The sequence below is a fragment of the Muntiacus reevesi genome, chromosome 7, assembly GCF_963930625.1.
Source record: "Muntiacus reevesi chromosome 7, mMunRee1.1, whole genome shotgun sequence".
Taxonomy (NCBI): Eukaryota; Metazoa; Chordata; class Mammalia; order Artiodactyla; family Cervidae; genus Muntiacus; species Muntiacus reevesi.
In genome coordinates this window covers 70,142,838-70,158,154 of record NC_089255.1, presented here as the reverse complement: position 1 = coordinate 70,158,154, position 15,317 = coordinate 70,142,838, and the positions used below count along the sequence as shown (strand labels likewise).

The window sequence follows — 15,317 nt, the reverse complement described above, 5'->3', positions numbered from 1 at the left end:
CATGGAATATTACTCAGCCGTTAAAAAGAATTCATTTGAATCAGTTCTAATGAGATGGATGAAACTGGAGCCCATTATACAGAGTGAAGTAAGCCAGAAAGATAAAGAACATTACAGTATACTAACACATATATACGGAATTTAGAAAGATGGTAACGATGGCCCTATATGCAGGGCAGAAGAAGAGATGCAGAAGTACAGAACAGACTTTTGAACTCTGTGGGAGAAGGTGAGGGTGGGATGTTTCAAAAGAACAGCATGTATATTATCTATGGTGAAACAGATCACTAGCCCGGGTGAGATGCATGAGACAAGTGCTCGGGCCTGGTGCACTGGGAAGACCCAGAGGAGTCGGGTGGAGGGGGGGGTGGGAGGGGTGATCGGGATGGGGAATATGTATAACTCTATGGCTGATTCGTGTTAATGTATGACAAAACCCACTGAAATGTTGTGAAGTAATTGGCCTCCAACTAATAAAATAAAATAAAAAAAAAAAAAGAAATATTTTACAGAATAGTAAATTTTATTATAATTCTATTTTAAGAAATAATGTGAGTATAACTTGGCTCTCAGGTTTGAGAAAAGATTAACAACATAATTATTTAATTCTCTTGGTCTTGTTCTAATTTTCATAGTCTGTAACTTATATATTATTTCCAAACCTTGATTAAGTAATAATAATTATGGCAAGCTTAATTGATGTTTAGCAATTTCAAACTTTGTAACATCTCTAAACTCTCATTTAAGAAAACAGAAACAGGAGGGACATATGTATACTTATGGCTGATGCATGTTGATGTACGCCAGAAACCAACACAATACTGTAAAACAATTATCCTTCAATTAAAAATAAATAAATTTTTAAATTAAAAAAACAGAAACAATGTTTCCTTTTGATGAAAGCTTCTTTTAGACTAATCACAAGAGAAAGAATAAGCACTAAGATTACTCTACCTTCTGATTCTACAGTAACGGTGAATAACAGAATATCACTTCAACATTCAACTACTTCATAGTATTTTCAAATTACTGCATGCACAGAATCATAAATGATGAATAAACAACTTATGGCTTTAATCACCATGGATACAGTTAATGGAAATTCTATTTTTAAAAACTGAGTATTTTTCTCATTTATTCTAATACATCATTAACATACAGATAATATATATACATAAAACCTTTCTTTCCAGCTATAAAGTAGTAGTACCTCTACTCATCATATTTTTCCTAAGACAAAATGTTTATTACTTAAGTATGACCTTTAGGTACAATGGAAAGTAATTAGGTAAACATCAACTACCACAACAAAATCTGTCAGAGACTTTTATATGAGATATTCTCTTAGGCATCTAAAAGATAAAAGCATACAGGCTAGCACATCAAAGAACAAGCATTAAATACATACCAATTTCTTCCACTTCTTCCAGGAAATCATTATATTCTCTTAGACTAGGAAAGTCTTCTTCCCTCTTATTGTATCTTTAAGAAGAAAGAAATGAACATATTACATATCACTTGCTTTTAATGTTATCTAACTGGTTTGTTCTTACCTAATTCATACATGATAAATAAAAAAGAACTGCTTATGGTGTAAAACAGTTTCCTTGACACCAGGTTTGTAACTAGACTAAGAATGTTGCTTTTAAATTCTTTTGACTACAGAGAAGGAGTAGAATGAAGACAAAGGTACAATATGTAAAATCCTAAGACAAGAAAAAATAAAGAAATTAGAACACTGAAGAAATGGGAAATGAGCTTAAATAAGGTCTATCATTGGAATATTTGGTTTCTTATATTGTTTACTTTTAATAAATAGATTCACTAATTTCCAGAAAGAGGACACCTTCCTATTTTTCATGACAGTTATAATCTAAAGAATGTTAGATAAAGAAAACTTATAAACAATGTGGAACTTTTCTGGTGGCCCAACAGTTAAGACTCTGCGCTCCCAATGCTGGAGGCACAGACTTGATCCCTGGTTGGGGAACTAAGATCTCACATGGCAAAAAAGAAAGGGAAAAAATCTATAAATAATGTAATGTGCCCGTGAAAAATTAGAAAATCAGAGGGCTTAATGACAGAAGATAAGAATCTAAGAGTATCTACCTATGGCTGATTTATGTTGATATATGGCAGAAACCAACACAACATTATAAAGCAACTATCCTCCAGTTATAAATAAATAAATTTAAAAAAAAGAATCTAAGAGAGACTATCTCCCAGAAGTAATCCAAAAAATAAAAGAGCAGTTTGGATTATTGATAAAGTATCCAGGAAGATGCTGCTAAAAAACTGGTGAACAAAGTTGAAATGTAGACCACCTAGATACATAGATATTAATTCTAACCATAACCTAAAAAGTAATAAGGTGGCTTAAAGCAAAAGGAGAGATAAAATAAAATTCAAAACTATTAACAAAAAAAAATTAAATCATAAAGAGAAAAAGAACACTAGAAATATTTATGTACCCATACATACACAGAGAGATGTATCAAAATAAACTGCAGCTAATCCTAATTTTCTCTAATAGCTTTCAATAACAAATGTTACCTCCTCAGGCCTTACCTAACATCACTGACTCACAACAATATTTAGTCCCTAACTTCACAACATTTTTTCCCAATTTATAATCACATATTTGTTTTGTTTGCCTATTTTAATGCTATCCAAGCTACTATACTGTAAGCATTACAAGAGCAAGGAACTATTACACTCATTTCACACGCGTGTGTGTGTGTGCGTGCATGCACGCACGCTCAGTCACTCAATCATGTCCGACTCTTTGCAACTCCAAGGACTGTAGCCTGTCAAGCTCCTCTGTCCATGGAACTTTCCAGGCAAGAATACTGGAGTGAGTTTCCAGGGGATCTTCCCAACCCAGGGATCGAGCCCATATCTCTTATGTCTCCTGTACTGGCAGGCAGATTCTTTACCACTACACCACCTAGGAAGCCATTTCGTACTCAAGGTCTAATATGTATAACACTGTTTGCACAGAGTAGGTTCTCAATATATATTTACTAATTAAAGAATAAATAAAGCAAATAAATTGTGAAGCCATGAATTCAGAAGATTTACTCTTTGGGAGTTCCCTGGTGGCCTAGTAGTTAGGATTCTAGGCTTTCACTGCTGTGGCCCAGGTTCATTCCCTGGTCAAGAACTGAAGGTTTGCAAGCCATACAGAGGAGCTAAAAATAAAAAATAATTATTTTTCAATAAAAAAGATTTACTCTTCTCTAACAAAGTTTAGATAATATTACTGAATTCTCAAAGAACTTAATAAATTTTTAACATTGAACAAATACATAGATCAATTTATACTTACTTGCCAACTGTCCACATTTCTACAAGTAAATAATTACATCAATTATAGAAATAACTGTCAAAATCTTTGTGAACTGAATCACTCAAGCATTAACACTTACATCTTTAGCACTTTTTTCCGAATCTCAACTTCCTTGTCAACAGTAGGATCTTCAAAGAGCTGTACCCTGAAGTTGCTCTTTCGAAGTGGAGTGCCACACTCAGGACAGTTTCCAGCTCCTCTCACAAAGAGTAAATCCACACAACTTTCACATCTGTAGGGAGAAAAATACAACAAAACTTTTAAGCTAGTATTCAAATCAACAATAAGTCTATACAGTTTGCCTTTTTTCGGTTTTGGTGTTTGTTTGAGGTTGGGAGAGGAGGCACAGGAAAATTAATCATTACTACCTAAAATTTTTATTAAGAACCTTTAGGAAAAAAGTTCATTTTCATGTACAGCCTACTTCAGACATAGGTGGTCCACGGTTCATCAGTATAATTTTACAAATGAAAGAAATATACAAATTTTTGAAAACTGATTTAGGATCTAGGAGGATTCAGAGAGTGATAGGGAGAAGTCAAAGAGGCATATAAAAGAGCAATCTAGGATCAAATCCACTCTCAGACCAGTATCACCCTCAGACCTGGCAGGGACCTGCACCTTAGACAACCCTGCATACCATAATCACTAAAATAAAGACCTTTCCCCTGCTTTCAGCCTTATAAGGAAGTTCTTTAAAGTTCAGTAAGCAATTGAGTCAGTGGAAGTTACTCAAAAGGGAGAGAGGTGCTGGCTGAAGAAGGCCCCTCAGGCCAGAGGATAAAGAACTGAGACTGACCCTGTATATGTGGACAAAGGAGAAAAATCACCACAGGAGAAAAATCACCATAGCTTCTGCCCTGAAAAATCTCAGAAAGAGTGGCTACTTATAAAATCTTCAATCAGCTAAAGCTGGCTGCCCTAAATCCACCAAAGTGGTCACCCAGGCAAGCCAAGTCTCCCAAATACCTACATCCTTTCTTTCCTCTCTTCTTGGCTAGTACAATTTAGGGAAGAGCTTAGAACTTCTTAGAAGTCTTCAGTTTGAAAAGAAGGGAGTTGGCAAGGTTAACTCTCTGTAGGAGACTCCTGGGGGAACTGACAGTGTTAGCTCATATATTGTTTTAGACGGGTCCAGGCACCATCCAATCATCCCTGCCCAGCCTGAGCAGATCCATCCTACTAATCAGATTAACAAGTGAAAAGCTGACCGGGAGCAAGCAGCCACTTCAGCCAGTGGGCCTTAAAGATACAGGCTCCTGGGAACTCAGGATGCAGTGTTGTAACTAAGGCTGCAGTAAAGATGTCGCTTGATTTATAACTTTTAAACATTTAAACATACTGGTATGTAGTCCTCTAGCTGTAATACTGACCAACACAGTATATAAGGGCCACACCAACCCTAATCATTCCTTTCTTAGCATTATTTGAAGCCATTTATTTCTTTATGTGTAACCCCCACTAGAATGGAAGGCAGGAATTTGACCTAACTTTTCTACATCACTATAAATATACATATATAACAGAAGGAAAAAGACAAATTCTAGTAAGTAAGGGAAAGGTTGATTTCTTCCAAATATGTAGTTCACTAATGGAAAGAATGATACAGAGAAATAAGAATATTTAAGGTTGGTTATTAGTAAAACACTAACATTGACCTTGGCATGTCTGTATATTAAAATGGGGGCAGGGAGAGAATCACCGAAAAAGACAGGCAAAAACTCCCTAAGAGGGAGAACAGAGATCACAGTCATCATTATTCAAGATCAACAAGACCCCAGAAAATTCACTTGGGATTGGGAAAATTGGGAGTGGTACATTTCTCCTAATCTTCGTGGTTGGAGCAAATTAAATCCAACTAGAGAAGCTGAAACTGAGCAGCTTTAGAATGCAGGCCCTATACACACCCTAATTTTGTCTTGAACCATTGTTATGAAACCCTTCATCAAATCCTCTGGGATTGGGACACATGGCTTTTTAAGGTAGGAGTTCATGTATCTCCGTTTGCCTGGCAAAGTAATAAAGCTACCCTTTTTTACTTCAAAGAAAAAGAAAAGAAAATGAGCACACTATATAACTACACTGACTAAAGATGTTTATAGGCAAGGAGCTACCTGAAATACTCAAAAGCACTGACCTATTATACAGAATCCAATATTCCACACAGTATTTGAAGGTCTTGGAGAGTAGACCCATTCAATAATTCAGTTAACAAGGTAATAAAAACACTTCAGTATTTCTGAAAGTCATATTGTAACTCAGACATATTATTTGTTACCATAGTTAGTTCTACATCTCCAATTCTAAATCTACATCATAAGGATTCTAATCTAAATCATAAGGATTTCAATAGCATTAAAGATATTTTAAATAACGTATTTCCCATACAACTTTTCCCTTTCTGATTTTAATTGTTAAAAGAACAAATAATTTTTTTTAAGTTCAAATATAGAAGTATGTAGAGAAAAAACTCAAAGTGCTACTTCCTTCTGTTCTACATCTTACTTCCTACACGTGACATACAACTATAAAGTTCAGCATTTATGTGGCCAGATATTTTTCTACATACTTACAAAATACGTATGTTCAAATTACATACATGAAAATGAATCTTATAAAAAAAGAAACAGAAGAAAACATTCCTAATTGCTAGTTCACTTCATCTGGCAACACAGCAACCAAAAGACAGTTATGTGGGCAATCTTTTGCCTCCAAGAGTGCTAGGAACTTTTTCAAACAAAATCTTATATTCTGCAGAACATAGGAAAATTTGCTGAAAAAGCCTAAATCCTTAGTTATTACCCATTCCCAAAGATGTTTTTATGGTTTTGTTTTTTAAAAACCAGAATGGTTCCTGCCCTCTTTCCTCTCTGAACAACTTATTTTTAGATTCTTTTTTCTATCAAGAATATTTAACCACTTATATTCCTCTGTCAAGACTTTCAATCAACTTATTTCTTTACTTTTTCAAGAGCAAACAAGTCAATTAAAAATCCTGACAAAGATTAGATACAAAAAACCTATAGCTAACATCGTACTTAATGCTGAGAAACTAAAAATTTTCCAACTAAAATCAAATACAAAGCAAGACTATATCCTCTCATTACTCCTTTTCAACATGACACTAGAAGTCTATGCTAATGTAGTAAGACAAGAAAAGGAAATAATGGACAGATTGGAAAAAAAAAACACAGAGCTCTCTTTGCATACAGATGACATGATTGTCTATATAGAAAATCCAAAAGAATTCCAAAAAAAATCTCTTAGAACTAACAATCCATTATAATTATAGCAAAGTTACAGAATACAATAAACAAAAGTTTATTGCTTTCCTATATACCCCAGCAATGATAAGTGCAATCTGAAGTTTAAAACAGTATCATTTATGTTCCAGTTCCACTTCAGTCGCTCAATCGTGTCCAACTCTTTGCAACCCCAGGAACCACAGCGTGCCAGGCCTCCCTGTCCATCACCAACTCCCTAAGTATACCCAAACCCATGTCCATTGAGTCAGTGATGCCATCCAACCAGCTCATCCTCTGTCGTCCCCTTCTCCTCCTGCCCTCAATCTTTCCCAGCATCAGGGTCTTTTCAAATGAGTCAGCTCTTCACATCAGGTGGTCAAAGTACTGGAGTTTCAGCTTCAACATCAGTCCTTCCAATGAACACCCAGGACTGATCTCCTTTAGGATGGATTGTTTGGATCTCCTTTAGTCCAACTCTCACATCCATATGTGATTACTGGAAAAACCATAGCCTTGACTAGACAGACATTAGTTGACAAAGTAATGTCTCTGCTTTTTAATATGCTGTCTTGGTTGGTCATAACTTTTCTTCCAAGGAGCAAGCATCTTTTAATTTCATGGCTACAGTCACCATCTGCAGTGATTTTGGAGCCCAGAAAAATAAAGTCTGTCACTGTTTCCATTGTTTCCCCATCTATTTGCCATGAAGTGATGGGACCAGATGCCATGATCTTCGTTTTTTGAATACTGAGTTTTTTTAAGCCAACGTTTTCACTCTCCTCTTCCACTTTCATCAAGAGGCTCTTTAGTTCCTCTTCACTTTCTGTCATAGGCGTGGAATCATCTGCCTATCTGAGGTTATTGATATTTCTCCTAGCAATCTTGATTTCAATTTGTGCTTCACCCAGCCAGCATTTCTCATGATGTACTCTGCACATAGTTAAATAAACAAGGTAACAATATACAGCTTTGACGTACTCCTTTCCTGATTTGGAACCAGTCTGTTGTTCCATGTCCAGTTCTAACTGTTGCTTCCTGACCTGCATACAGATTTCTCAGGAGGCAGGGAAGGTGGTCGGGTATTCCCATCTCTTTCAGAATTTTCCACAGTTTGTTGTGATCCACACAGTCAAAGGCTTTGGCATAGTCAATAAAGCAGAAGCAGAAGTTTTTCTGGAACTCTCTGGCTTTTTCAATGATCCAACAGATGTTGGCAATTTGATCTCTGGTTCCTTTGCCTTTTCTAAATCCAGCTTGAACATATGGAAGTTCATGGTCCACGTACTATTGAAGCCTGACTTGGAGAATTTTGAGCATTACTTTGCTAGTATGTGAGATGACAGCAATTGTGCAGTTGTCTGAATATTCTTTGGCACTGCCTTTCTTTGGGATTGGAATGAAAACTGACCTTTTCCAGTCCTGTGGCCACTGCTGAGTTTTCCAAATTTGCTGGCATATTGAGTGCAGCACTTGCACAGCGTCATCTTTGAGGATTTGAAATAGCTCAACTGGAATTCCATCATCTCCACTAGCTTTGTTCATAGTGATACTTCCTAAGGCCCACATTCTAGGATGTCTGGCTCTAGGTGAGTGATCACACCATCATAGTTACCTGGGTCATGAAGATACTTTTTGTACAGTCTTCTGTGTATCCTTGCCACCTCTTCTTAATATTTTCTGCTTTTAGGTCCATACCGCTTCTGTCCTTTTTTGTGCCCATCTTTGCATGAAATGTTCCCTTGGTATCTCTAATTTTCTTGAAGAGATCTCTAGTCTTTCCCATTCTATTGTTTTCCTCTATTTCTTTGCATTGATCACTGAGGAAGGCTTTCTTATCTCTCCTTGTTATTCTCTGGAACTCTGCATTCAAAATTTAGTCATTTTAAATATCCAATAAACACTAAGGAAAATCAATTAATAAAATAATAGACAAGTTTAAGACTTGTTACCCAAATTGCTTTAAAACCTATGTCTTCAATTGCCTTAACCATAAAACCAATACTAATCCATAAATTAACTTTCTTCCACAAATGTTACTCAAAAATGAGATGAAATATGTGAATCCACTGTGAAAAAGTACTTATATCTCCTCTAAGATCATGCCATGGAAATTTTTTTATTCTAGAATGCATTTCCTTACATGACAAATCTCATATTTACCACATAAAGTTAGTTTTCTCACCAAAGAAAACTCTAAGTCTAGAATACACTTCTTTAAAAAGATAAAGTATCACTGACTACACAAAAATTATTTTAACTGATGTACTAAAGACATGATGATGTGATTAAACTCCACTTTGGCAATCATAAGCCTTAGGTTGCCAGCCAAGCTCTGTCTCTCACAATATGATGAACTTTGAGGAAGTCAAATTGTTTTATATCTAAGGTTTTCCCCAGTTTGATAATTCTAAATACCTTGGAGTGTTACACAAATTGTTAATTTTTTTCCAGAGAAATAAATGTGTTTTCTCTATATATAACTGATGTTTATCAGTTTAAATTTTACATTATTGTTGTTCTTCAGTCACTTAAGTCGTATCCGACTCTGTGACCCATGAAGCTCCCCCCCAAGCTCCTCTGTCCATGGGATTTCCCAGGCAAGAATACTGGACTAGTATTTCCTTCTCCATTAAATTTTCCATATCACCTATGATTACAAACTTTATATATAGTAGAGACGCTTCCTTACTACTTTAATTCCATCAAGAATATTGTAACCATGGGAATTCCCTGATGGTCCAGTGGTTAGGACTCCATGCTTACACTGCCAAGGGCCCAGGTCAAGGAACTAAGATCCCACAAACCACAAACATAACAAAGGGGGAAAAAAAGAATATTATAAGCTATAATATTATATTTAGGGATGTGATATAGAAGATTCGATGACAAAGGGAATTAGCAATACAAGGTATAAGAAGACACAGACTCCCCAGGATCTCTTCAAAAGTTTATATAATTATGTATAATTTAATATATACTATAAACTCTAAAAGTTTATAGCAATTCTGCTCAAAAAATATATATTTTCAGCATTTGAAAAAATTGGTTCAATGCTTTTAAAATCACATATTTTTAAACATATATACATACAAACACATAAATGTATGCACATAAATATATACAAGTATACAGAGGAAGAGAGTGTCCTTTAGAGCAGTGGTCCCCAACCTTTTTGGCACCAGGGACCAGCTTCATGGAAGACAATTTTCCATGGACCAAGAGGAGAGGGGAATGGTTTCGAGATGATTCAAGAGCATTACATTTATTGTGTACTTTATTTCTATTATTTATCTTTATTTCTATTACACTGTATACTTTATTTTTATTATTAATCTTTATTTCTATTACATTGTGATATATAATGAAATAATTATACAACTCACCATAATGTAGAATCAGATCATCAGGCATTAGATTCTCATAAGGAGTATGCAACTTAGATTCCTCACATGCACAGTTCATAGTAGGGTTCACACTCCTATTAATATAATAATCTAATGCTGCGGGTGATCCGACAGGAAGGGGAGCTCAGGTGGTAATGTTAGTGATGGGGAGCAGCTGTAAATATAAATGAAGCTTCGCTCGTTCACCCATCACTCATCTCCTGCTGTGTGGCCCAGCTCCTAACAAGCCAAGGCTTAAAGTTTAAGAGTTCTTACAGTGTTCCCTATGGGACATTTTCAGCTCCAGAAACAATGATCTCTAAGTCCACAAAACCTAAAGTTACATGGATGCAAAGCACAAATTCCCCAAGTAATGACTGGGTGTAACACTAAATGAAGCCACTCCCACTTCCATTCCTTGGTTCTAGGATTGACGTATTTTACCTACTGTTGTTTAGTCGCTAAGTCCTGTCTGACTCTTTGTGACCCCATGGACTGTAGCCAGCCAGGTTCCTTTCCATGGAATATCCCAGGCAAGAAGACTGGAGTGGGCTGCCATTTCCTTCTCCAGGAATTTTCCCAACCTAGGGATTGAACCCATGTCCCCTGCATTGGCAGGTGGACTCTTTACCACTGAGCCACCAGATAAGCCCATTTTACCTATTAAGGATTCTCAAAATAATGGTCATACCCATATAAATATTTGATTCAGAAAGCATCCTGGAGAACTGGTGCCCACCCTTTCAGAGTATCACCTCCAATCCAGCATCTTAGTTGCATGCATGAGCCCTTTATGAGCTTCCCTGGCGGCTCAAACAGTAAAGCGTCAGCCTACAATGCAGGAGACCTGGATTCGATCCCTGGGTCAGGAAGGTCACCTGGAGAAGGAAACGGCAACCCACTCCAGTATTCTTGCCTGGAGAATCCCGTGGATGGAGAAGCCTGGTAGTCTACAGTCCATGGGGTCGCAAAGAGTCAGACACAACTGAGCGACTTCACTCACTCACTCACCAGTCTAGAGTACAAGTGGAGCAGTTAGTGTTAAGATCAATGATTTCATGAACTTTCATGAAAACGTCACACATATTTTCCAACAGAGTGGGACTCTTGGTAAGAGAAAATGTTGCTCAAGATACCATACTGGTAAATTAAACACTATGTTAAGTGTTCAGATAGTGGTGCTGGCCACAGCCTCATGAGTATGAAAAGCATACCTCTATTCAGAATGTTGCTTCCCTGTGGCTCAGCTGCTAAAGAATCTGCCTGCAATGCGGGAGACCTGGGTTCGATCCCTGGGTTGGGAAGATCCTCTGGAGAAGAGAAAGGCTACCCACTCCAGTATTCTGGCCTGGTGAATTCCAAGGGCTGTATAGTCCATGGGGTCTCAAAGAGTCGGACACGAATGATTAACTTTCATTACTACATTTAGAATGTTTGTTAACCCCAAACTAAAAGAATTGCTCTCTCTCCCAGGACAAGGGAAGGTAGTTTTAGAGGCTGGTGCTTGACATTTCACACTATGATAGCCTTTACCCCACCGGTCAAGAAATCAATTTGGAAGTTCTAGCAAATACCATGTATGTCTATTCCAATTATACATTTGAGAACTGAAGAAATGACGACTAGATGAGAACACAGACCCACTGTGAACTAAATCTGAGTCAGTGAAAGTGACAGTGAACATCGCTCAGTCGTGTCCCAACAGGTTCCTCAACTACCCAAATTAATTTCTTAGAACACTATGCAACTTCTAAACTGTCTCAAATGTAAGTACATCATTTTCCCCCATTACAAATGTACACTATTCTCATATTCTCCACATCATCCTGTGCCTATATATGGTGAATGATATACAGTATTCCCAATATGTATGCATATTGTCCAAACACTTCAGCTAGCGTCATACTAATTATGAATTCCACCATCTTTAATCTCAGTTATGGATTCCACTAACTGTAGCCACTCCTCTCTTTCTAAAACAATTTTCTATATCCTACGTATGGTCGTCCTGTTTACCACTATTCCTATCATCATTTTTGCATCTTGAAAATTCTCATAACTGAGCCAGTCATTATCCTAGGCACTTAATTCCATGACTTCCTTAACCCCAATGATCTCTTGCCCCATCACACTTCAGTCACCCACCCTCATACCTTCAAACTCAACCTTGTCATTATCAGTAGATACATCTCTGGATTCTCTATTTCTAGCATCCAGTTATCTAAACATCTCTTCTCTTTTCAGATGTGCTAAGTCACTTCAGTCCTGTCCAGTTCTCTGCAACCCTATGGACTGACTGCAGCCCACCAGACTCCTCTGGCCATGGGATTCTCCAGACAAGAATACTGGAGTGGGCTGCCATTTCCTCCTCCAGGGGATCTTCCTGACCCAGGGATCAAACCTGCATCTCTAATGTCTCCTGCAATGGCAGGGAGGTTTTTTACCACTAGCACTGCCTGAGAAGCCCTCTCCTTTCAGATGACCTGCACTAAGTACCATCACTCTGTCCTCTGACCCCACAAGGACCTTCCCACTGACACTACTACTCTTCCCTATTCATCACCCCCTCAAGGTCATAAATTACACAAGCTTAGATTGCAGCATCTAAAATTATAAGCAATCCTTTGCAAATAACTTAACTCATTTGCCCCCTCTCCTCTGTTATACTCCTTATCCATTTGTTATTAAACCCATCTATCCACCAGTGCATGCCTGTAGCTGAGCTGGCTAAATTTTGCTGGAGAAACCATCATCCTTACAGACTGAATGCACTTTAAAGTTATTACCACAGATTTCTGATAAGCACTCAACACTTCCAGACATTCCTTTTACACTTTCTAAGTAAATTCATTTTCTCAAACTGAGAGAACTAGTTCATACTTTCTCTTCTCTCCTCAGACTTCCAACACTTCCTATTCCCACCTCATTCATAGCTGGTGTCTTGGCCTCATACTATATTAATACAGGATGTGGTCAGACAAAAATCACCTATTTCTAAACACTAATTCTATCAACCCAATTGCTTCTATATTATCTTTATGCACTACCTGCCTGCCTTTAAAGTGAAAAAAAGTATTCTTGCTCTTATCTAGGGTCAGCCTCTTCCCTCCTCTTGTGCCTCCAACTCATTCCCAATCTCTACTCAAGTACTTTCATTCTGCAACTTTTCCCTTCTCCTGCATTATGAACTTATACCTCTCCTGAATCATTTCTATTGGAATACAAACACATCTCAGTATCAACAACCATTTTTAAACACACACACACATTCTACTTTACATTCCTTTCCAGTTACCACCCAATTTCTCTGCTCCCATTCACAGCAAAATTCCTGAAGGAAGACTTGTCTAGAATTCTGTCTTCACTGCCTCACCTCTCATTCTCTTAACTCATTCCAATTCATCTTTTATTCCTGACTTCATACTGAAACATTTCTCAAGAATCTCACCAATGTCCTCATTCTTGCCAGAGCCAATAATTAACAGAGAATTCTCTGCCCGTAACCTACACTACCTCTTAGCAACATTAACACAACTGACCACTTCCTCAACCTGGAACATTATATTCTCTAGGCTTCGGTGACCTCACACTTATCTGATTTTCCTCTTACCTACCTGCTCTTTTTCCATTTGTTTTGCTGGCTCCTTGTCCTCTACATCTAAAAGTGCCCAAAGTTATGTCCTGGGTACTCTTTTCCATAACTGATCACATATATACACACTGGCTTTAATGATGACTCTCAGAATGAGACTACAGCCCTGATCTCATTCTTAAGCTCCAGACACCAGTTCTACTACCTAATCAACAACCACTCGGACATCTAGAGTTATCTCAAAAGTAACAGTGTAAAACAGAATCCTTGTTTCTTTCACCCTGTTCTACCTGCTTCTCCCACAACTATTACTACTTCAATAAATGTCACCACCACCTAACCAGTTGCTCAATCCAAAAACCTAGAAGACTTCCTTCATTTCTCTCTTCATAATTCCTCACATTTAATTGATTTCAAGACCAACTGAATCCACACGAAAAATACACACTAAAATTCACTTTTTGTCATCCCCATTGCTACAAGTCACTGTCACTTACCATCTGAAGTAATGCTACAGACTCCCAACCGCTCTCCATGATTCTACTATGGCCCCCAACCCACACTCATCACTATCCCCCAAATTCATCTCTATAGAATTAAATTAGAAATTAGCTTTAAATTAGAAATTGCCTCATTTCACTCACTTGTTCATGATGTTAAAGAGCATAAAATAAACGTGTTACCAGAGCCCTGAAGACCCTTCATGATCTGACCTCAACCTAAATCTCCAGTTTCATGTCCTACCAATTTAAAACCCATCTTCTTTCTGTCCTTTCAACATGCAAAATCATTCAAGTTTCAAGGCCAGAAACTCTCTTCCCCTCAATTATCCTATGGATGTCTCTTCTCAGCATTCAAGTCTCAAAAAAAAGTCTCAACACCAAATGTAATGTGTTCACAACGATTCTTACCGAAAAATTGTCCCTACGCTTATCCAGGACTAGTCCTTCATTTGTGCCATAATATAATCAAAATTCTTATGACCTCTCCAATCTTTTGAAAAATCTTATCCAATAATATCTCCTTCAGAGATGTCTTCTTAGGGCTTCCCTGGTGATCCAGTGGTTAAGAATCCACCTGCCAATGCAAGGGACACGGGCTCCATCCCTGCTCCGCGAAGACGCCACATGCCATGGAGCAACGAGGCCCCCAAACCACAACTACCGAGCCACGCTTGTGCCTGGCTCGAGGGACCACACGCTGCAAATACTGAAGCCCACACACCCAGCGCCTGAGCTCCGCAAGAAGAGAAGCCGCTGCTTCCTGCAATTAGAGAAAGACCACATGCGGCAATGAAGACCCACCACAGCCAAAAACAATTTAAATATAAATTAATTAATTAATAGAGATGCCTTCTTTACCACATCTGTAAGACATCTAAAAGCTGAAATACCCGGAGTTATATCCTAAGCACTCTTCTTCCTCCATAAATGGTAACACGTAGTACAGATGGCTTTAACTATGACTCTCAACTAGATTTCAGGTGTTCTCCTATGACTCACCCACCCACTTCAGTGATACAGACAACTGGAATTAGCAGCAGTTTTTCTGTAATTCCTACTTTTCCTGATTTCCTGAAATACAGCATTTGCCCTCCCCTTGAGGCTTCAGTCCTTCTAGCTGGTTTGCAGGTCTACAACTGCTCATATTAATTTCCCAGTGGCTTAAAATATCTAAGGTGTTTTGTTTTTCTGACTAAACCCCAACTGATACATATCCTGCTCTTTATAGCCCACTTATCAAAATCA

The 15,317-nt window shown here is 37.7% G+C and overlaps 1 protein-coding gene across 5 annotated transcripts in view; it reads right to left on the bottom strand.

Moving 5' to 3' along the window:
• The window catches only part of MNAT1 (MNAT1 component of CDK activating kinase), a 198,328-nt gene that overhangs the window by 152,186 nt on the left and 30,825 nt on the right, over positions 1–15,317 (bottom strand). For all 5 annotated transcript variants that reach the window (XR_010663875.1, XR_010663876.1, XM_065940109.1 and 2 more), the window contains exons 2-3: positions 3,429–3,581; positions 1,409–1,482 (exon numbers count right to left, since the gene is read on the bottom strand). Coding sequence is in view for 3 of the 5 variants with exons in the window: in XM_065940109.1 (XP_065796181.1) it covers positions 1,409–1,482; positions 3,429–3,581 (227 nt within the window). In the remaining 2 variants the exon portion in view is untranslated. The remainder of the gene's footprint in view (positions 1–1,408; positions 1,483–3,428; positions 3,582–15,317) is intronic.